Source organism: Xenopus laevis, chromosome 9_10L (assembly GCF_017654675.1).
Source record: "Xenopus laevis strain J_2021 chromosome 9_10L, Xenopus_laevis_v10.1, whole genome shotgun sequence".
Taxonomy (NCBI): Eukaryota; Metazoa; Chordata; class Amphibia; order Anura; family Pipidae; genus Xenopus; species Xenopus laevis.
This window is the reverse complement of record NC_054387.1, coordinates 116,695,677-116,720,584: the sequence shown is the minus strand read 5'-3', so window position 1 is coordinate 116,720,584 and position 24,908 is coordinate 116,695,677. Positions and strand designations below refer to the sequence as shown.

At 42.8% G+C, this 24,908-nt stretch overlaps 1 protein-coding gene across 7 annotated transcripts in view; it reads left to right on the top strand.

The window, feature by feature from the left end:
• The first annotated feature begins 22,920 nt into the window (after positions 1-22,920).
• The window catches only part of crebbp.L (CREB binding protein L homeolog), a 64,287-nt gene continuing 62,299 nt past the window's right edge, over positions 22,921-24,908 (top strand). For 4 of the 7 annotated variants that reach the window (XM_041575719.1, XM_018234546.2, XM_041575717.1 and 1 more), the window contains exon 1: positions 22,922-24,140. In XM_041575719.1, coding sequence (XP_041431653.1) covers positions 24,053-24,140 — 88 coding nt within the window. In that variant the 5' untranslated portion in view covers positions 22,922-24,052. 7 annotated transcript variants of the gene reach the window in all.

Sequence of the window (24,908 nt, the reverse complement as noted above, 5' to 3'; positions counted from 1 at the left end):
TATTTTAAATTTGGAATTCTTTCCACCCACTACTTGTATTGGACTCTTGTAATTTCTGAACTGCACCAATTATTGAACACTGTGATATATGTTAATTTTTTTTTTCTAAATCACTTTATTTGTCACTTTAAAGTGCCCTTTAAATGTACCTTGCGCCTTGGTCCACTGTATTTGACAAAGTGGCGGAGACCTGAAATATTGCACCTCCTCTTTAAAAAACTTCACAAGGGTTCGCCTTCATGTAAACATCTTGTGTGCCAGTGTGCTTCTTCTATATCATTCTATAACATGCCAAAAGTTAAGAAGGTGAAGCCACTTTAACAAGCACAATTTTACCCCAATAAAATGTATATGACTAATAGAATCCCTCCATTTGTGCTGTAATACTACTTTCTAGCCACTAAGTGTCAGTATTGCACCATTAAATCAATGAAATGCAACCGCCGTGAAATAACATCTCATTCCTGCAATGGCAATTTCAGTGCTTGTGTCTCAAAATGCGCTCAAGCCATTAATTCATTGCTAATAATTGGGCCCATGAAACCACTCGCCAGCAGCAAACAAAATGAGATTTCAATATTGTCTGGCAGAGATAACCGTCATTTAGCCTAAGAAGTCTTCCATGTGTAAGATATCTGACTTTTGTGCCTTTTCTACATCATTTACAGGCCTGATTTGTATTTTTATTTCTTAATCACAGATATTTACAATTATATATGTGTCAATAATTATATATAGTGATCTCCTGCACCAGTGGTATAACCTGAGGTTGCTGTTGTTGGTAAAATCATTCTCCCTTCCCTTATACTGAGGCTTAATCCATGGGACCCCTCTGGGTCTGCCCCGGGTTTGCGCAACTATGCAGCTAAGCACCTGCCCTCTCCCCAACTGCATCTCTCCAGTCTCCTCCAATGCAACTTGTGCATGTAGCGCCCCCCAAACTGCTGCACTGTGCAAGGTTGGCAGTCAACATTTTTGCAGCCAAACATAGTGTCCCCAAAAGTTCTGAGCAGCTCTGCAGTTTGGGTGGCTCTTTTAACATTTAGGTTGGTTGGAATGGGGAGGTACAGCTGGGGGAGGCAGGGGCTATTGGGGTCTGTGTGCTGCCTCGTGGCTGGTCTTTCAGATGCTTTTCCTCTTGTTCCCCCTACACTTAACTTTTTAATGTGGTTCAAAGGGGGCCACATTACTAATTCACTCTCTCCACTAGAAGGGCTGAAATTCTGATTTAGAAATCTGAATTTGGGCTTTTAACGTTACCATGAGTGAAGGTTTAGGGGCAAATTTAGTAAAGGGCGAAGTGACTAACGCGGGCGAAGATTCGCCAGTGTGACTTCATTTCGGTACTTCGCCGATTTCAGTACTTCGCTGGCATAATTTCACTAGCGAAGCAGATAGAGTACTTCGCTTCCTAACGCCTGGCGAATTTGCTCTCTGGCGAATGCACGTAACCTCTTGCGCCTTCGCCACCTCAGACCAGGCGAAGTGCAATATAGTAGATAGGACTTCCTGAAAAAAATTTTCTAAGTCCCAAAAAACGCGACTTTTCCTTTTTCAGGGTGATAGGCTGCAAAAGAGCGTACATTTTTTTGGGGTAACCGGCTTCCCCCCTACATATCCTAACATATTGCACATACACAAACTATACACTGGGCTCATTTTATTTTATTAAGGTTTCCCAGGCTTGTGTAGTGTAATGAATTTGATGCAACATATACGTCCACTGAACTTTAATTTCCCGTCGTATGCAAATGAGGCAACGATAGCGCAACTTCGCTTCGCTTGCCGTAGTAAAACTAGCACAACTACACCATTGTTAGGCGCCCTGGACGCAAGTTCGGATTTTAGTGAATTAGCGTGGCCATACATGGAGAGATACGCTCGTTTGGCAATGTCGCCACCTTGAGGTGGGCAATATCGGGCTGATCCGATCGTGGGCCCTAGGGCCCAACGATCGGATCATAATGATGCCTAACGGGAGGTCGGATCTTGTGACCAAATCAACGAATAGATACGATCCGACTGGATTTTTTGTCCCATCCGATTGAGATTTGGCCGACTTTCGGCCAGATCTCGATCGGTGAAGCCCTTCGGGGGGCCCCATACACGGGCCAATAAACTGCCGACACGGTCTGTCGGCAGCTTTTATCGGCCCGTGTATGGCCACCATAAGTGAGAATGAAAGGCAATTAACACTTGGAATGCCAAAAGTTAGGCACCCCCAAGTGATTGTATTTATTACATTACACTGGCAGAAAACTGCACTGACCCAGGGTTATTCCAGAGAGCACCACGGAGCGATCCTGTTCCTGCTTCTTCTTTCTTCTTGCGGCTGTGCATGTGCAGTTGAGCAAAACACCGGCTATTTCATTCTATTGCGCATATTTAAGCTGGCCAACTACGTCAAAGTCATCCCATATCTGGCCAGTCCTACACTCAACTTTAATCGGATTAATTAAAATTTCTATTGCTACATGAAATATATTGCAATATATGGACACACAATCCCTGTTTTGTTTAAAGGGTAACAAAAATATGATAGAGTGCTTCCACCCCTGCTCATGTACCCTTTGCGGTACCAGGTGCTATACCAGAAGACCCACTCCTGCCTTGCGGGTCATATAGATACATAGAAGAAATTCCAGTAGCACACTGAATGCTGAAAAAAGTGTTATATTTATTCACCCAAATACATACAGACAAGCCCTTGTCTGTATGTATTTGGGTGAATAAATATAACACTTTTTTCAGCATTCAGTGTGCTACTGGAATTTCTTCTATCTTTCTATCTATTTGTTTAAAGGGTAAGGCATTTTTTAGTAGCTTAAGGCACAAAATATCTCAATGTCCTTAATATATTGATAATTGGTTGAGTGCAGAGGACTCTTGTATTTTGTGGTCACAGCCTCATTGCGCCCTCGCTTAATGTTTTTAAAAATTAGAAGCGAGCACAACTTTCCCTTGTTTGTTAGAGTTGTAGTTCAGACATTACTAGGGGGACACATGACATATGTTTGCCGTGTTGCACCGCACAGAAGTTGGATACACAGTTTGCTTCCCATTTAGCTGGAGAGTCTGAAACTGTCTCACTCCCAACCCACGTGGCTTTCGACTGGGCCCAGGAACAAGAACTCTGGGAAAGATCAGTTAAACGGCTGTGGGATGAATTATATCTTGTAATTCCTAGAAACCCCTAATCCTGATCCCTTGCTAAACCTCTAGCATGGTTATCAAAACCAATGGCGGAACTGTGTAATCATTTTGTAATGATAGGGGAACACCATTCCTGGGGATTAGAACCCACAGGCCCCGACTAAATCTGGGATCACAATAATAAAGCAAATGGAATAGTTCACAGCATTATTAAATCCTTACTGGGAAGCCTCTAATGAGGTGTGGAAATTGTGGCTTGGTGGGGAGATGTATTGCACCTCCTGATTTATGATATGACTCTTACATGGGGTTTATGCACATGTGCCCAACCCGATCATCTTACTCAGCAAAGCTCTGACATACGCAGCAGCACTCGCAATACACTGGGACACATACACACTGCAATCAAATTACATAGTCTCGGTATAATTGGTTTTATAGTAAATACACGATAATACATGCTTTCTGCATAAAGAGAAGGAAATATATTAAGAATATCAAAGAGTTAGGGATAACTATTATACCAGCAACATTTTGTTTGATAAACTTAAGAAAGGAAGTCCCATAATGGGTATCATTTATATATATATATATATATATATATATATATATATATATATATATATATATATATATATATATATATGGGTTGAGTGCAGAGGACTCTTTTATTTGTATATATATATATATATATATATACACCTCCGGACCCCCTACTGTGACTCCACGCCTGAGCAAAAGGAGCCGAACCAAGCACATGCGCGAACGGCGCCACGTGTTGCTGTAATTATTTTGGGTTTTTTTTAGGGCCAGGAGATCGGGAGAGGGGGGTCTGGCCCAGCGGGGGCCTACAGGGTTTTTTCCCGGTGTCCCGCTGTGTGCTGTGTGTTCTGGGGTATTATACATACACATTGCAACACTGCGGTCGATTGACAATCTTGAAAGGAGTCTTTTGCTCACTGAGCAGGACCTAGCGGGGTCAGATAGTTTGGGGGGAACAGAACAGCAGCAGGATGTTGAGGCAGCTAGCTGGGTGACAGTTAGAAAATCTAAGGTGGGCAAAAGGAAAATGGAGGCTGATCCGGAGATTATACATCGCAACAAATTTGCCAGATTGTGTGAAGATGATGGGAGTATGAACTCTGGATTGGCAATTCTAGATGGGGCTGATCTCTCTAACAGCCGGGAGACCAGTTTCTCTAGTAGTGGTGGGGGGGAGAGTAGAGTAAGGCCTAAGCAGATTGTGGTTGTAGGGGACTCAATTATTAGGAAAGTGGATAGGGTAATTTGTCGTCCGGATCGCTACAACCGAACAGTTTGCTGTCTACCTGGTGCCAGGGTTCGGCATGTGGTTAATCGGATAGACAAATTATTGGGTGGGGCTGGGCACGACCCAGCTGTCTTAGTGCATATCGGTACTAATGACAAAATAAATGGTAGATGGAAGACCTTAAAGAATGATTTCAGGGATCTAGGCTCTAAGATCAAGGAAAGGTCTTCCAATGTAATCTTTTCTGAAATTTTGCCTGTGCCACGTGCAAGTTTAGGAAAACAGCGGGAGATTAGGGAGCTTAATGCGTGGCTCAAGTCTTGGTGCAGGAAGGAAGGGTTTGGGTTCCTAGAGCACTGGGCTGACTTTTCGTTGGGGTACAACCTATATAGCCGTGACGGTTTGCACCTCAATGGAAGGGGGTCCGCGGTGCTAAGGCTAAGAGGTTGGAGGAGTGTTTAAACTAGGCAAGAGGGGGGTGGGTGAGATAAAGGATTATGGGGAAGCTAGTGTAGACGGGGTAGTGGGGTTAGTAAGGGGTCATGGGGGAGGAGTGAGGGGGGCATACAGTTTACCAGCTAAGGAGGTCCCTCTGTTACAAGGAAAACAGAATAATACTAACTTAACGTATAATTCTTCACTAAGTAATGCACATTTCAAAAGTAAAAGTAGTAACCTCCGCTGTATGCTGGCAAATGCACGGAGTTTGTCAGGTAAAATGGGAGACCTAGAATTAATTGCATGCTCTAAAAATTATGATATAATTGGTATCACTGAGACCTGGTGGGATGAAACATGTGACTGGATTGTGAATTTAAATGGTTACACCCTTTTTAGGAGGGACAGAGGGGTTAAAAAGGGTGGAGGAGTGGGTTTGTATGTAAAGCCTGAATTAAAGCCATGCGCTAAAGAAATAAAAATAGCTGGCACTGGTGAGGGTGTAGAATCACTCTGGGTAGAGATTTCGACTGGGCAAAAGGTATCAAAAAGAATTATCATTGGTGTATGCTATAAACCACCTCGTATAAGTGTCGAGTATGAAGCCCAGCTACTCTTGCAGATACAAGCGGCTTCACAGCTGGGTCAAGTTGTTGCTATGGGTGACTTCAATTATCCAGACATTGACTGGGGTAATGGGGTTGCTAAGACAGAAAAAGCTAGTAGGTTTGTAAATATGCTGAATGACAACTTTTTATTCCAGCTCGTTCAAGAACCTACTAGGAATAACTCTCTTTTGGACCTTGTAATAACTAACAATACTGAACTCATCTCTAACATTTGTGTGGGTGAGCATTTAGGGAATAGTGATCATAACATGGTCTCCTTTGAGATTCTGTTGCAGAAGCAATTCTATAAGGGAGTAACTAAAACACTAAATTTCAGACGTGCAAACTTTGACAGTATAAGGGCATCTCTGCAACATATTAAGTGGGAAATGCTTTTCACAGGGTTAAACACAGAACAAAAATGGGAAGTCTTTAAAATGCTGCTTAATAAATATACTTGTCAGTATATTCCACTTGTAAGCAAGGAACGTCGTTGCAAAGCAAAACCTTTTTGGTTCAATAGAAGCGTTGGTGTTGAGGTGGGTAAGAAAAGACGTGCTTTTAAGGCTTTCAAGTTAGCTGGTACAGCCGAAACATTTATAAGGTACAAGGAGGCCAATAAATCATGCAAAGAAGCTATAAGGCAAGCTAAAATTGCTATAGAAAAGGATATTGCAGCAAGCAGTAAAAAAAATCCCAAATTATTTTTTAAATATGTCAATAGTAAAAAAATGAAGCAGGAAGGGGTGGGACCCTTACTATCAGAGGGGGATCAGCTGGTTGATGAAAACAAAATAAAAGCGCAGATTCTGAACTCGTATTTTTCATCTGTTTACACAAATGAAGAACCAGTAAGTGAAGGTTTCCTTCTTAACACTCCCAATTCTAGTAATACAACTAATGATGCATGGTTCACACAAGAAGAAATTCAAAAGAGACTTGAACAGGTTAAGATTAACAAAGGTCCAGGGCCAGATGGTATTCATCCCAGGGTAATTAGCGAGCTTAGCTCTGTGATTGCCAAACCTCTTTACTTAATTTTTCAGGATTCATTGAGATCTGGTATTGTGCCAAGAGACTGGCGAATTGCTAATGTGGTGCCTCTATTCAAAAAAGGATCCCGTTCTCAGCCTCAAAACTATAGGCCAGTTAGTCTGACGTCAGTATTAGGAAAGCTTTTCGAAGGGTTAATAAAGGATAAGATACTGGACTTCATAGCAAATCATAATACTATGAGTTTGTGCCAGCATGGTTTTATGCGTAATAGATCTTGCCAGACTAACTTAATTTCTTTTTACGAGAATGTAAGTAGAGACCTCGATTCTGGGATGGCAGTGGATGTGATTTACTTAGACTTTGCTAAAGCATTTGATACAGTGCCACACAAAAGGTTACTGGTTAAATTAAGGAATGTTGGCCTGGAACATAGTATTTGTACCTGGATAGCGAACTGGCTAAAAGATAGACTACAAAGAGTGGTGGTAAATGGAACATTTTCTAATTGGACCAGTGTTGTTAGTGGAGTACCGCAGGGCTCTGTACTAGGTCCCTTGCTTTTCAACTTGTTTATTAATGACCTGGAGGTGGGCATTGAAAGTACTGTTTCTATTTTTGCAGATGATACTAAATTGTGCAGAACTATAGGTTCCATGCAGGATGCTGCCACTTTGCAAAGTGATCTGTCTAAACTGGAAAACTGGGCAGCAAACTGGAAAATGAGGTTCAATGTTGATAAATGCAAGGTTATGCACTTTGGCAAAAATAATATAAATGCAAGTTATACACTAAATGGCAATGTGTTGGGAGTTTCCTTAAATGAAAAGGATCTAGGGGTCTTTGTAGATAACACGTTGTCTAATTCTGGGCAGTGTCATTCTGTGGCTACTAAAGCAAATAAAGTTCTGTCTTGCATAAAAAAGGGCATTAACTCAAGGGATGAAAACATAATTATGCCTCTTTATAGGTCCCTGGTAAGGCCTCATCTGGAGTATGCAGTTCAGTTTTGGACTCCAGTCCTTAAGAGGGATATAAATGAGCTGGAGAGAGTGCAGAGACGTGCAACTAAATTGGTTAGAGGGACGGAAGACTTAAATTATGAGGGTAGACTGTCAAGGTTGGGGTTGTTTTCTCTGGAAAAAAGGCGCTTGCGAGGGGACATGATTACACTTTACAAGTACATTAGAGGACATTATAGACAAATGGCAGGGGACCTTTTTACCCATAAAGTGGATCACCGTACCAGAGGCCTCCCCTTTAGACTAGAAGAAAAGAACTTTCATTTGAAGCAACGTAGAGGGTTCTTCACAGTCAGGACAGTGAGGTTGTGGAATGCACTGCCGGGTGATGTTGTGATGGCTGATTCAGTTAATGCCTTTAAGAATGGCTTGGATGATTTTTTGGACAGACATAATATTAAAGGCTATTGTGATACTAAACTCTATAGTTAATATAGGTATGGGTATATAGAATTTTAATTAAAAGTAGGGAGGGGTGTGTGTATGGATGCTGGGTTTTCATTTGGAGGGGTTGAACTTGATGGACTTTGTCTTTTTTCAACCCAATTTAACTATGTAACTATGTAACTATGTATACATGGAATTGGTACTGTAATTATCCTGTTATGTGTTCTGGTGTATTATACATGGAATTGGCACTGTATTTATCCTGCTGTGTGTTCTGGGGTATTGTACACGGAATTGGCACTGTATTTATCCTGCTGTGTGTTCTGGGGTATTATACATGGAATTGGTACTGTATTTATCCTGTCGTGTGTTCTGGGGTATTATACATGGAATTGGTACTGTATTTATCCTGTCGTGTGTTCTGGGGTATTATACATGGAATTGGCACTGTATTTATCTGCTGTGTGTTCTGGGTATTATACATGGAATTGGCACTGTATTTATCTGCCGTGTGTTCTGCGGCATTATACATGGAATTGGTACTGTATTTATCCTGTTATGTGTTCTGGGGTATTATACATGGAATTGGTACTGTGTTTATTGTACCATGTGTTCAGGGGCTCACACGGCGCTCACATTTTCTGCGCAGGAGGGGGTCGGGCGCTGCACGACGCTAGTGCAGAGAGCGCAATTGCGCTCTCTGCACTAGAAGAGCCGAATTTCTGGGTTGAAAACCGGAAATTCAGCTCTTAGTTACGAGGAGCGGCATTTTTGCCGCCCCTGGTAACCAGGGGGGCGCTGCCGCCTGAGGCAAGTGTCTCAACTCGCCTCATTGGTGGAGCGCCCCTGACAAGGCCATTTTCCAAAAAGCTCTTAAAACCAGGAATGCCATTTCAGATTGCAAAAACATGGCAAAGTACTACAACTCCCTTTTGTCAGCTTGGCCTCATGGGTGAAAGCACAAAGACATTACTCCTACTATCCAGGATTCTTGCCACCAGAGTCCCTACAGCAGACGTTCCCAAGCAGGGGGGCTGGCCCCAATAAGAGAGGGCTTGCAGCACTGGCAGGAAGGTTTCAGCCTGAATACCAGTTAGAACTGGGGGAAATGGCCATTTTATCTCCTATACACCTGTAGGCCCAGGTTGAAGGTCAGTTAGGGTGAGACATGGAGTCAATAAGAATTTGCTGCCCTAGATATCCTTATATCACATTCAGTATCCCAAAACCCAGAACAAACACCAAGGTTCCAGTCACGGCTCACGCTTCTGCCTATAACAGCCAACTTTCACTTCGAGAGGAGCCCTCCGCTACTTGGATGCCACCAGGCAGGGCCGGAACTAGGGGTAGGCAGAGTAGGCGCCCGCCTAGGGTGCAATCATGGGGGGGCGCACATTTAAGGGGAATTTTTTTTCTTTTCTATATTAACCCTCGTTTGCTTGGCCCTTAATAGTTTTTCAATTTTATAAAGTGCCTGTTCTAACCCCCTCTTGTCCGTGATTCATACAGCGGGAAGAAGCACTCCTCACCTCCCTCTAACAGATTATTAGGGGCAATATGATGGAGTTTTGGCTGCTGCTGGCACAAGTACAGGTACATATTTTGGGGCAATATTATGGATGTTTGGCTGCTGCTGGCATAGGTACAGATTGAGGGCAATCTGAGGGATTGACTCCCGTTGACATAGGTATGGGGCAATATGATAGGTGCTGGCACAGGGGGCAATATGAATGGTAAGGTGGGAAATGGTAATGCAGGACCGGGTAGGGGGCACTGATTGAAGCCCTTGCCTAGGGTGACAAAATACCTTGGCCCAGCCCTGTCACCAGGTCTTAAAGTGAGAGAACCAATGTGAGGGTTGTGGGCAGGCAAGGGAACCGGAATGTGTGACAAGAGAAACAGGGAAGCAGAACAGGAACAGGCCGTGATCAATAACCAAACAGACAGCACAGTACAGAATCAGAATTCAGAAGAGTAGTCAGTAAATGGGCAATGGTCAGTTCAGGCAGCAAAACAGCAAAGGTCAAAGACAGGCAGGGGTCAAGAGAAACCAGTATATCAAGTGCGCACCAAGGAACTATCTCACAATAGACCTCGGTTGGGCAATGAGTCAGTGCAGAACAGGGGGTTATATATCCAGACTAATGTCTTACACTGATCACCTGTGGCCAGATTAGCAACAGGTGAAAGAAACCATGCCTACTTGTGAACCATCCCTTTAAACTTCAATTTTGGAAAAATAAAACATAGAAAGCATTTGAAAAACTTTAATTCTAATGAACAATCTGAAAACAACTGAACTGAAAAAAAAAGTGTTTGGAAGACAAACAACCCCTTTATGTGACATAATACATGTGCCACTCTGTATGTTGCATATCTATTTCTTTGCAAACGTGTCCCTCTCTTTGTACTGTTACTCCACAGAACTGTATACACAGTAACATTACAGAAACACATACGTACTGAGTAAGCTTGGGGAGCTTACTCAGATGGGGATGAGGCTTAGATGTATCATTTAATACATCAGATTGTAACAGTTTAAGTGATTGGTCGGTTTCTCACTGTGCATCATGGCAGGACTATTAAGCAGTCGAACCCCATTTTGCCCTATGGACTGATAGCGCTCAGTGCTGCTCCACATCAGTCCTGAGCTCTAGCACCTGTCTGACTCTTTGCTTTACATGAGATTTGATTCTTGGAGCACTAGACTGACACCTGGCATTGTAGATTCCACTCAAACAGGACAAAACCTTTATGCACAAACTCATACAAAACAAACAGGTTTGGCCGAGGGGAGGTTTAAATTCTTTAAATTCACCTTGCAAGAAGAGTACATATAGCAGTGAGGGGTTACCCACAATACAGAGCGTCAATAATGACTCCGTATCCATAGGATCGTAAACAGGAGGAAACATGATAAATAACATATTAATAATACACACAGTATAAGATGGATCCACGGTCAGATTGGGCTGGTGCGAGACCAGGAAAAAACCCAGTGGACCCCCGGCCCTGGTGTGTCCCGTCAGCCCAGACCTGAACCCCACCAGTGCTCCCTCAGGCTGCTGATCTCCCTCCCACGACACGCTGAAGGTATAGGTGGGTGGGTGGTGGCGGCCCCTGGAGCAGGTTGTGGGGGTGCAGCAGGAGCTCCTTGGAGGTGCAGGCCTCATGGGGCAACAGCCCTGGTGGGCCCTGCACCCACCAGTCCAACCCTGGATGGATCTTATTTATGTTCTGCCATGCAGCTTTAGGGTCAGGCAACACAGCAGATTTGGGGAGATTAGTCGCCCCATCGACAAATCTCCTCTTCTTTGGGGCAAAACCCCCCCGAACTACTATCCCCCTGCCTGGGGGAAGGTACGCGTGGCGCTTCATTTTCTGAAGTCGCCCGAAGTTTCCTCGTGAGGCAACTTCGGAAAACGAAGCGCCACGTGTGCCTTCACCCCAGGCGATTTTCATTTTAGCCGATGGAGGACAGGGGGATAGCAGTTTGGGGAGATTGTCAACCCGAAGAAGTAGAGATTTGTCGCTGGGTAAACTAATCTCCACGAATCTGCTCGTGTGGCCAGACCCTTAGGCTCCTAACAGGAGCAGGACACAAAGTCCCCAGTGTGGGTGGGAGGATTGGTAGTTTACGTGCAGGTGGGTGGCATAGGGGTGTGCTGGGCAGACTGGGACTTAGGTTTGATTTGAGCCAGAGCAATATCTGCAAGAGATTTGTATGTTCTCCCCTGCTTGGGTGGGTTGCCTCTGGGTACTATTTCCTCCCATGTTTCCTTGGGTACCCCTGATGCTCATTATATGTCCTGCAACCCTAGTGCTGAATGCCCTTGTTGTCCTACTTATATAAAATATGTCACACGGGCAGCCTATCAGATTTATATGCTGGGAATAGCCCTGTGTCATGTGCCATTGCCCTGCCTGCAACAGGGTTGATAATGAAAGGGCAATGCAGTTCTCCACTGTAGTGGATGTTTAAATCACAAATTGGTTTTGTTATTTTTTCTGTTTAAACCAGAATTCTTAAGCAACCCTGTGTATATTTAGTGTTTTAGCTCTGGTGGTTCCCCTTTAAGAAAGCAGTTGGACAAACAAGTAAAATGCCTTTGTTTATTTTCCTTTATCGGGTTAAGACTTGTTCACTTATGCGCCGGACCCCATTTAAATAGGCACAAAACTGCAAGATTGGCTTTGTAGCTTTAACATAAATCCCTGACAAAAGGGGCAGGAATTTCAGGTTGTATTGTCGTCGCAAAGAATTTGAAGCTGAAAAAATACACAAAAAAGTAGAGGAAGGAACTTATTTATATTTCCTTTTCTCTTTTTTTTTTTATTCTCTTTTCTTTTTCCCTTTTACTTTTTCTCATGGGTTGCCTTATGTTATTTTGTTCAAAATGTAAGTATTTCTGTGTATTATAATCACCAATATTGTACAAAAAAGGCTTAAGGTGATGTACTTGTACTTTATTGTGAAAACAAATAAAAATACAAGTTACAAAAAAAAAAAGAAGCGGAAGAAATTCCATCCTTATTCCAAAATCACTATGCCCCCACCTCTAAAGGGATTTAAGCACCATTTAAACAGATTTTTAATCTGTGGGTTGGGTTCCAAAACGGGTCCCCATGATATCCCTGAATACAGTCAAGTTTCTGTACTATAGAAAGTAGTAATTATAATGTGTATCAACGGGGGGGGGGGGGGGCGCATCAGTAATAACAACTCTATACTACTCAGCTGGTAGGGCACCACCCAGTGGGCCCCAATGATTGTACTTGAAGGCAAGGAAAGGTGAGATCCGGAGATTAATGGTTCTTCTACTAGATACACCTGAAAGCCCAACTTGAAGACCCATTAAGGAGAGGTTTGGGGTGAAAATGTATATGCTGCCCTAGATATTCTTGGACATGGAGAATATCTTAGCTGAAAATGAATATTTAAACTTGTAATGTTGTTGTGAGCTAAGGGGACCACCTTGACCAAATGTTGGACCTCAGATGGACCGCTTGGACAAAAATGTGTCTGAGAAGCACTGCCAATTGTGGAGGAATCCTGTCCATCTGCTTTGAATAGGGCCAGTTCTCAGAGGCCTAGTCCTGTTGTCCAATGATCAGACAACGTGACAAGATGCAACATTACTGTGTATAGGAACTCTATCTCCTGTATGAGATGATGCTGCTGGTATGAGGTGTATGTAGAAGAGAGGTGCCATAGTTTCTCAGGCAGCTGTGCATGCAGCTTTCTCAATGTTAATAGGATTATGCTGTGAGCCATGTTAAGGGAGAGGCTTTATTGACTCTGACATCTGATGAAGGAAAGACGAGGGGCCGCCAGATAGGTTACGACTTTTGTTCCATTGCTAATGAGGGTTAATCCTACTGTTTGCGGCATTTGGGGAAAGAACAGATATTACAGCCTTTCTTCTTTGTCAGGGTGAGGTCTTCATATTGTGGCCTATTGTTCATTCAGAGCTACTACAGCATTATCCTTCACACCAGTGACAGAAAAGCTCACAATCTAAAGTTCATACCATTTCATCAAACCATGGTACAGTCCCAACTATTGAATACTTCTCAAAGGGGAGACTCTTTGTCCTAGAAAATGACTATGAGTGTGGCATAAGGCCCTCAGAACCAACATACAACAGTATCCCACTACTGAAAATCACTATCATATACTGTATATCAAATGTATATTGGCATATTAAAAACCATACAAACACCATGAATTTCTGCTTTAGAAGATATCAGGCATAAGGCTGCTGTAGTATTGCAGTTCATAAACCCCTGAAATTGTGGAAGTGGGGTCCTTGTGCAATTGTAGTATTGGAATATAACTATTTTAGTTTTGCTCCCTGCTGTTTATTTGCAGAGATTTGGAACAGAAATGGAGGCTAAATGTGCTCTTTCCTCTTCCAAACTTGTGATGGCTTGGTGGGAGGAGACCCACATCTCTTCAGGTATAAAAGAACATTTAAGCTTCTATGGGGGTAATGTAATAACCCATAAACTAATCTGCAGGTCTAATTTACTAGTCACCAAACATCATATTGGTTGCTTTGGATTATGGCTCCTGGGTAAACTTAGTGCTTTTTATTACATATGGAGGTACATGTGCTATACAGATGCATGCCCTGAATTTGTGGGCGGGCCATATAGACTCAAGCCTAGGGCGGAAAAGATCTGGGGGCAGCTTCACTGGGGACTGGGCAGGAGAGTTTGACAGCTGCTTGAATCTCCCACATGCCCCAATGGAGACAATTGCATAGGAGCTGGGGGCAGATGGGTGAGGGGCTGCAGGATGATAGGGGTATTTCGAGCAGCTGGAGGTTGGTGTGGGTCACTAGGGTTAGAGCAGGCTACAGTGGGAGGGGGGAGTACAAGCCGTGAGCAGAAACGGAACCAGAGGGGGGCGGGCCCTGGCGCAAGACGCGCAGCCGGGCCCCCCGCCCCCCTCCGTAAACCCGGAACTGGCCGGGATATGCGCGGCGTGCGGACTGCCGGGGGGCCCTGAGGGGGTGCGGGCCCTGGCCCGCTCGCACCCCCTGCTCCCCCGGTATTTCCGCCCCTGGCCGTGAGGGGTTTGAGCACAAGGGAGATGGGTTTGAAGGTAGGGCCTAGGTAGGGTTGGCACCTTTTCTGGAAAAAAATATGGCCTGTCTATATATTTATCTTTTTTCCCTATTTAAGGCGAAGGAAAGGCTTGCAGCACTTGGGAGTTCCAAATGTTAGGCACCCCCAAGTGATTGTATTGACTTACTGAAACCTCGGGCCAATGCTCCTATCAGCAGAAAACTGCACCGGCCTGGGGTTATACCAGTGAGCACCACGGAGCGATCCTCTTCTGTCTTCTGCTTTCTTCAAATTTCCAGGGGCAAACACATGCACAGTTGAACGAAATAGACGAATAGATTTCGTTCTACTGTGCATGCACAGCCACGCGAAGAAGGAGGAAGATGGAAAAAGATTGTTCCGCGGTGCTCACTGGTATAACCTAACATTTGGCACCCTCAAGTGCTGCAAGTCTTTCCTTCTCCTTTAATAACATTAGGATCAACCATCATTTTTACCGGCCAGGCTGGTAAAATACTGGCCAGGTGGCAACCCTAGGCCTAGGGTTGCAGATGTTTTAAATCCGGCCCTGTATACATTATCTTTGTGCATTTAGTAGAGTAATAAGGAATAATCTGAGCAGTTTATTAACACTATCAATTGTAATGAGTTAAGCCTTAAATTAGTTGTTTGCCTTCCATTCTCTTTTTTCAGTTAACTTGTTTTCAGATTGTTGACTTTTTTCAATTGCTTTCCATTTTTTTGTTTTTGCTGTTTTTCCAAAATTGAAGTGTATTTGAGTCTTGCACAGAACCAATTTTTGAGACCTGGACCTCAGTGGCGTAATTAGATGTTGCTGGGCCCCACAGCAAATTCATTTTAGGGCCCCCAACATATCCAGTGTTTGTCCTGTTTTACCAATATATGTTCAAATTGCTCATCAATGAGAGCCTCATGGGGCCCCCTGTATCTCCTGGGCCCCCTGCAGCCGCAGGGTCTGCTTCCGCTGTAGTTACGCCCCTGCTGGACCTGACCTGAACCCGCAGCCCACGACCCGAACCGCAACCTGTGTATTTACCCTGCTTAGATCTACTACCCGACCCACCCTGCACCTGCCTTATCCGCAACATGATCCACAACCCGCTGACCACCATAAAACAGGAAGTGCTGTTGCTGTGAACCAGAAGTGACATCATCAAAAGTGGGCGGATACAGAAAAAAGTTTTGTAACATTTTAAAAGGAGTAAAATATAGACAATATAACATAAGATAAGAAATATAGATGAGACCCGCAACCTGCATCTATACCCGCACCCGAAAATCCTATCCTCATCCCGCAGGGTACCTGCTTTTTTTGCGGGTAACCGGTGGGTACCCAACCCGCTGCAGGACTCTACTCTGGTGTTTCAGTCTGGCAGCTCAGTCATCGGGTGCAGATTCTGAACTTTTACAATTTAGTTGATACATTTCTCAGCAGCATCTCTGGAGTATTAGCTATAGTAAGAACTATTGTATCAATTCTAAAAGCTGCTTTTAATAAAACTAAGGGATTCTGCTCAGCAGGGACAAATATAAGAAATGTATCAACTAATGTATCAATTTAGAACAGTTCAAAACTGAACCCCTCCCGAGCTGCTTCCAAAAGATTTTAGAAGCGTATTTATCAAATGGTGAACTCTAACTTTCACCCATTGGTGAATATGATTTTAAATATCCCATAGAAATGAATAGAAAGTGAGTGAATATTGCTGTAGTGAGCTCTAATCTCACATTTTAATAATTCTACCCCTTAATAATAGTAGAAAAAAGGGCACAAGAAACCAGCAGCAAAACTGGCACAACAATCTATTGAACACTTGCAGGGGGGACACCTTTCTTCATGCAAAAAGTCTGATTGTTGGTGATTTTATACCTGTTGGTCATTTTCTCCGGTTGAGGAAGGTATTGTGAATTTTTCAGACAGGCAAGGGGACAGGAGTATTAGATTTCTAGAGCGAGGGCACAACCACAGAAATATACCACATGGCTTTCAGAGAGCAGTGAAATCGGATAGGAAATTCCTGCAAAATTCTAGGAATGAAAAGAAAAATAAATCACATAGGAACTGGTAAGAAAAAAATCCCTTTGTGACTAAATATAGCAATCCGTTTCACCAAACTGCAGGGATTATCAAGAAATTCTTCTGCATATTGTTCACAGACATTGACCTGTTTTAAGGTTCTTAGCACAGGTATTAGCGACATTCCCAAAGGAGCACGTCATTTGTGAGATGTATTGTCTGCTAACATGTTTTGTGGATAGAATAGCAATATTAAAAAGGTTTATAATAGGTTTAGGTATGGCAGGTTGCTACAAATGTGGAAGTTGCAGATTAATTACTTTTTAGCATATTAAAGTCTCTGAGGAATTTACTTCCACAATTTCTGGCAGGTTTCTCAGATTTAAGGGGTTTATCAGTTGCAATACTACAACAGTCGTATGTCTGATAACTTGCCAGAAATCTGGGAAACAATATGTGGCCTGTACCACCAGCTCCCTAAAAGAAACAATAAGAGAGTCAAATGGAAAGTCCTAACGTGTAGAGAATTCTGTCCATACTGAACTAGCTCTACTAGTTAACTCATTCCAATTGTTAACAAATTGCTCAAATTCTTCCTTATTACCCCATCAAATGCACAAAAGATTGCCTGTATTGTGCTGTAGAGCCTTAAGCTGGCCATAGACGCAAAGATCAGATCATACAAATCGAGGATTCGTACGATTTTCGGACTGTGTGTGGAGAGTCCCGACATTTCTCGTCCGGCAGAGATCGTTCGTTTGGTTGATCCGACAGGTTAAAAGATTTCTGTCGGCTGTGGGTAATATCTCTGCATGTATTGCCGATCGTACGATTTTCGGAGGGAGACTGTCACCAGCTTTTGTCGGACATAACTTTCATACGATTGCTGTCAGGGGCAGAACATCGGCTGATCTGTTCTTTTGTAGTTTATTTGATCGGAATGGTTAATGGCGGGTCGGGAGATGGGGAAGTCTGATCGTACGATGATTCGTACGATTGGATCTTTGCGTCTATGGCCAGATTAAAATGTTCTTTCATACCTGCATAGATGTGGGTATCCTGCCACTAACCCATATAATGGAGGAAGGGTCAAATTTAAAATGCAGAAATCAACAACAAAACAGTTGTATTTGAATAGAAAGTGAATGGCTATTTGTAAAGATTGCACAAAGTCCCCACTTTCTGGCAGGTTTCTCAACTTCTTAACTGCAGAGGAAGCAGACCCTGCGGCTGTAGGGGGGCCCAGGAGATATATGGGTCCCATTTTGCCCTAATTCATATATAAGTTCAATAGATATGTCTAACAGGTCAACCTGTAGACATTTTGGGGGCATGAAAAATAATTTGCTGTGGGGCCCAGTTATATCTAGTTATGCCATTGGATTAAGGGATTTATTAGCTGCAATACTACAGCCGTCGTATGTCTAACAACTTGCCAGAAAACTGGGAAACAATATGTAGCCTATACCACCAGCTCACTGAAAGAAACAATACGAGAGCATTAATGGAAAGTTCTAAGTGTGCAGAGAAAAGCAACATAACAAGACACTTTGCCCATTGGAATGGCAGGGAATTTTTGTGCAGAGGGTATAGAGAAAGAGAAATAGGTATGACAGGGAGTGAAATGTTTAATTGTTTATTTAAAAAGGAGGTTACATTAACTTTTTAGTATGATGTAGGGACTGATATTCTGAGACAATTTGCAATCAGTTTTCATTTTTTATTATTTGTGGTTTTTGACTTATTTAGCTTTTTAATCAGCAGCTCTCCAGTTTGCAATTTCAGCAATCTGTTGCTCAATTGATTTGAATAAGAGACTGGAATATGAATAGGAGAGGGACTGAATAGAAAGATGAGTAATAAAATGTAGCAATAACAATACATTTGTAGCCTTACAGAGCATTTGTTTTTTAGATGGGGTCATTGACCCCCATATGAAAGCTGGAAAGAATCAGATGGCAAATAATTCAAAAACTATAAAAAATAATAAATGAAGGCCAATTGAAAAATTGCTTAGAATTAGTCACTCTATAACATACTAAAAGTTAACTTGAAGGTGAACCACCCCTTCAAAGGTGCTGAGCTTCAACATCCTATCTTTGTACCAAGAGGTCTTTAAAAACATTAAGCTTCAATCTGCCTTCTGTTTACAACAATATCACATACCATCTGACCAATGAGATATTCTATAATAATGGAAAACTTACTTGCAGGGCTTTGCAGCAAAGGAAAAAACATGCTCCTGTGGGGTTTCAAAGAGGCTTACCTTCAACCTGCCATACATTTATTCCAAAATCACAGCCCAGTTTCTTACCCATGAAATTGTGCCATTACACAGTGCAGGTATGGGATCTGTTATCCAGAATGCTCGGGACCTGGGGTTTTGTGTAATTTGGATTTCCATACCTTCAGATAACGGATACCATACCTGTATTTTTAGCATTGTTGCAAAAAAGAAACCACATGAGTAAAGTTGGCCATATAAATGCAGATATACGGTCATATGAAAAAGTTTTGGAACCCCTCTCAAACTGCATAATAATTTAATCTACTTTCAACAAAAAAGATAACAGTGGTATATCTTTCATTTCTCAGGAACATCAGAGTACTGGGGTGTTTTCTGAACAAAGATTTTTAGTGAAGCAGTATTCAGTTGTATGAAATTAAATCAAATGTTAAAAACTGGCAGTGCAAAAATGCGGGTACCCTTGTAATTTTGCTAATTTGAATGCATGTTACTGCTCAATACTGATTACTTGAATACTAGCAACACCAAATTGGTTGGATCAGCTTTTTAAGCCTTGAACTTCATAGGCAGGTGTGTCCAATCATGAGAAATGGTATTTAAGGTGGCCAATTGCAAGTTATGCTTCTGTTTGACTCTCCACTGAAGAGTAACAGCATGGGATCCTCAAAGCAACTCTCAAAACATCCAAAAACAAAGATTGTTTAATATCTTGGTTTAGGGGAAGGCTACATAAAGTTTTCTCAGAGGTTTAAACTGTCAGTTTCAACTATTAGGAATGTAATCAGGAAATGGAAGGCCACAGGCACAGTTGCTGTAAAACCCAGGCCTGGCAGGCCAAGAAAAATACAGGAGGGGCATATGCAGACGATTGTGAAAATGGTTACAGACAACCCAAAGATCATCTCCAAAGACCTGCAAGAACATCTTGCTACAGATGGGGTATCTGTATATCATTCTACAATTCAGCACAATTTGCACGAAGAACATCTGTATGGCAGGGTGATGAGGAAAAAAACCCTTTCTGCACCAATGCCACAAATAGAGTTGCTTGTTGTATGCAAAAGCTCATATAGACAAGCCACAGTCATTTTGTAACAAAGTGCTTTGGACTAATGAGACAGAAATTTAGTTATTTGGTCATAACAAAAAAGCGCTTTGAATGGTGGAAGAAGAATACAGCATTCCAAGGAAAACACCTTCTACCCACTGTCAAATTTGGTGGAGGTTCCATCATGCTGTGGGCTTGTGTGCCTATTTCAGGGACTGGGGCCCTTGTTAAAGTCTAGGGCCGATGAATTCAACCCAATATCAACAAATTCTTCAGGATAACATTCAAGTATCAGTTACAAAGTTGAAGTTGAAGTTACTCAGTTGGATATTCCAACAAGACGTGACCCTATACACACTTGGAAATCTACAAAGGCATTTATGCAGAGGGAGAAGAACAATATTCTGGAATGGCCGTCACAGTCCCCAGACTTGACTATCATCTAATATCTATAGGGTGATTTGAAGCAGGCTGTCCATGCTCGGCAGACATCAAATTTAATTGAACTGGAGAGATTTTGTATGGACGAATGGTCAAAAATAGCGCCATCCAGAATCCAGACACTGATTAAAGGCTATAGGAGGTGTCTAGAGACTGTTACATTTGCAAAAGGAGGCTCAACTAAGTACTGATGTAATATCTCTGATGGGGTGCCCACATTTATGCACCTGTCTAATTTTGTTATGATGTATATTGTATATTTGCTGTTATTCCAATAAACTTTATGTCACTGCTGAAATATTACTGTTTCCATAAGGCATGTTATATATTAAAAGGAAGTTGCTACTTTGAAAGCTCAGCCTATGATAAACTAAATTTCAAAAAATTAAGAGGGGTTCCCAAACTTTTTCATATGACTGTATATAGTAAATCAGTTGATTAAAACAATAAACAAATATTACAAATTATAGGCATGATGTCTTTGTGACATTAGGTTAGGGAAGGTGGACACAGTCATATTGTAGGGACACAGGCTAAAATATGTTAGTAGATGTGACAGAGGAGGCCCTTCATAAAGCAGTATTGATAACTGTCATTTTTAGCTTTACAGTCACGTGACATTTAGGATTTGGATTCAAGCGTTTTGAATCAAATCCTGCAAAAGAAAAGTGGTAGGATGTGTCTGAATCTTGTATTTGGAGCATTCCTATGCAAAACTTTATTTACCAGTGAGTGCCCACTAGGTGCCCTGTTAAGGTTGCCACCTAGCCAGTATTTTACCTGCCTGACCAGTAAAAATAGTGCTTGATGCCAATGTCATTAATAGGGAAAAAACAGAAAAGAATAGGAAGGCCGGTATTTTTTTTCCAAAAAAGGTGGCAACCATATGCCTCCTCCCCCCCAGCTGCCATTGGGTCAGCTTTCTCTTTAGTTATACACCTGAAAAAATGGATTCCTATTCATATTAATTCAATATATGTTCTAATTGCCTTATTACTGGGTCTAGTGTGTCAAATGTATGATCAGAAAGCCCCTGCAACTTCTCTGGGGACCACGAGTAAATGGGATACTCCCTCTTTATGTGATTAACCTTCTGCCACTTCCAGGACCTTAAAATCCACCATTTTGATTTCCATTTTGCATGGCAATGTTAAAATATGAACCTCTTATCGCTGTGCCTTAACTACATTTCCCAGAATTTCCTTTAAAAATGGTTGTGAAGGTGGGAGTCAGAATAGACAAATTCCTCTCATACTACCAAAAATATGTGTTGTTTACTTTGCAAATTCTGTACACCAAGAACTATGTGTGAAAAATGAGCTGCTGTACCCACTACTTAGCTGAATGTAGGGTTGCCACCTGGCAGGTATTTTCCCGGCCTGGCCTGTAAAAATGATGGTTGATGCCAATGTTATTAATAGGGAAAAAAGATAAATATGTAGGAAGGCCGGTATTTTTTTCCAGAAAAGGTGGCAACCCTAGCTGAATGCAGGTACCATAATGTGTTTGAATGAATAACACCTCATAAATCATGTTCACGTATGTGACTGTATCACCTGACGAAGGGGGTACGCCCCCGAAACGTTGTGACGCAATAGACGCACAAGGGGCTTGTCCCCTATTTGAATCGTCGTGTGTGATGTTCCTAATTTCTTGCTATTTGAATGAATAACACCTCATAAATGTACTTAGCTGAATGTAGGTACCACGATGTATTTGAATGAATTACACCTCATAAACCGTGTTCACATATGTAAATGCAGGTACCACGATGTGTTTGAATGAATTTCCCCCCTTTATTAATGTACTTAGCTGAATGCAGGTACCACAGTGTATTTGAATGAATTACCCCTTATAAATGTACTTAGCTGAATGCAGGTACTACAATGTATTTGAATGAATAACACCTCATAAATGTACTTAGCTGAATGCAGGTACCACGATGTGTTTGAATGAATATCACCTCATAAATCGTGTTCATATATGTGACTGTATCACCTGACATAGGGGGAATGCCACCGAAACGTTGTGACACAATAAACACACAAGGGGCTTGTCCCGTTTAAATCGCCTTGTGTGATGGTCCTAATTTCTTGCTATTTGAATGAATAACACCTCATAAATGTACTTAGCTGAATGCAGGTACCACGATGTGTTTGAATGAATAACACTTCATAAATGTACTTAGCTGAATGCAGGTACCACAATGTGTTTGAATGAATAACACCTAATAAATCGTGTTCACATATGTAAATGCAGGTACCACGATGTGTTTGAATGAATTTCCCCCTTTATTAATGTACTTAGCTGAATGCAGGTACCACATTGCATTTGAATGATTTACACCTCATAAAATGCCTAAAGAAGCACAAGAATCCTTTTTGTGACTTATGTCGTGTCACAGGTGCCCAGCATTATTACACAGTTGCTGTTGTCGCAATGAGATAATGCGTTTACACATCCCATTGCTGACATGTCTCCCCACCTCTCTATCCATCCCTACTCAGCTCCCACCTTTAGGCCCTAGCCTGTGGGCGTGGCCAGCTAATCGTAAGCGGGCGCGGTCATTGACGGTGGGCGTGTCCGCCCCCTCCCCGGTGGGCGTCTCCACCTAAAAACACTGCTATACAGTCCTTACTGGCCTACGTGCTTTTTTACCTTCACTCTTCGTTCTGCCTCCCCGCGGCCCCGCCCCTTTTTTCAGTTCAGTACGCGTGTTTTACGTTTTGCGTAAACCCAGCCTCCCTTCTCCCACCGCCCTTACAAGAGAGAGGAGGAAAAAAAAAAAAAAAAAAAAAAAAACTTTTTTTTTTTTATTTTTAATTGAGGAATCAACAGCCGCCATCTTGTCGCGGCTCGGTCTGCGCCGGAGCTGTCCGGGCCCTGTCAGGCGGTGGAGGAGGAGTAGGACAGGGAAGGGGGAAAGAAGGAAGCTTGTTCGTACACACAGGGGCGCTCTGCGGCACAGGCGGCGGCTCCTTCTCTCTCCACCCCCCGCCATCTCCGGACTGGGCTGCTACTGCTGTTTATTCCCCAGTTCGAGGCCCCGCTCGGTGGCTGCTTCTCATTGTTTTCCCTCCGAGAGAAGAAATCGGCCGAGCGGTTGTTGCATTGGTTGGTGGATCGGCGAAGGATTGGGGCCCAGGCCTGACTCCCTGCACCTATTCCCGGGGCCGGGGGAGTGAGTGATGCCCGGGGCCTACACACAACCCCTCTGACCCCCACCGTGCATTTTTGGGGGGAGCATTAGCAACCCCATTGTTACATTCCCTCCATTCCCCTCCTAGGGCTGCACCCCCAATTGCCAAATATTGGAGTGGGGGGGGGCTGCTTACTTTCTCTGCTTTTTGGGGTCCCATTTGGGGGAGGGTGGCCAAATATCCCATATATTGCTGAAGGGTTTTGGGGTTATCTATAGTGGTTCAATTTGGGGATCACTCAAAAGGGGATTTTGGGGGGCACATGGTTTTCTAATGGTTAGTTATGTTGCAGTAGAGGAATAAGAGCTTTATAGACAACCATAAAAGGGTGGGTGTCCCCCATATTTTGGGGTGTTCTTTGGGTAATAAGGAATTCTGGTTATTTGGACCATTTGATTTATTTCTCTCTATACGGGAGACCCCCCTCCCCCTTTATATTCAGAGAGAGTTTGGCTTCTACAGGTGCATTGGGGCAATAGGGGGGCTCTGTTCGCAGGGTCCCCCAAAAGAATAAGGCATGCATGACTCAAGGGGTTGCTGAGGATTCCCTGGCAGCCGTTTACCTGTTCCTCCTCCTCCTCGGGGTGACACCTTTGGCTGTCTGTCAAGTGACCAATCAAGAAAGGAGTGAAGATGGCCGAGAACCTGCTGGACGGGCCACCCAACAGGAAGAGACCCAAACTGAGCTCATCAGGCTTCTCTGCTAGCACTGACAGTACAGGTATGCAGGGGCCCGTGCTTGGGGGGAGGCATAACATAGTGATGGGTGGAGAGGATTGTGAGCACAGGGGGCGGAATTTATCTTATACCTGTGGCTCTCTAGATGCTTTTGGATAACAAGATTCCAGTATCCCAGGGCTGCTGCCAGTTTAGCAATAGTTCAAATTTGCACATGCCCAATTGATTGGAACAATGTTCTGTACCCTGATCTTGCACACATAGAAGGCCCAGCATCCTCTGCTAGACAACGATTAGTGGTGACATGTAGTAGATGAACCGTAGTATTGTAGTTTGACGTTCGCTTTGTAAACAAGGTGCACATACGAGGGAATGAATTGCAAGCAGATGCATTATAGGTTTTTTATTTGTGTGCAAAGGGGGATTTTTTTTTTAAATGCTAAATCAGAAGTTAATTATGGAGCGTATAGATTGTTGGGTGATTGTAATGGGGTGCTAGGACCCCTTGGGTAGAAATGCAAGAGGTCTTGTCATGGGTTAGATGGGTAATGTTTAGCAGAGAAAGTGAACATCTAGAGAGGTAGGTTGTTTGATATGATGAGGGAGATGCATGGGAGCTTGGATGCATGGGAATTGCACAGTATGGCTAGAAAACTAGCTTATTGAAATTAAAGTATTTTGAGCACTGGCACATCATAGATCTGAGTAATCTCATTGCAATTCCTGAAGCCTTACAGTGGCTGTTATCACATCATTGGACAGAAACAGAAATAAAAGATGCCAACATAGTCTAAAAAAAAGCAAGTTTTCT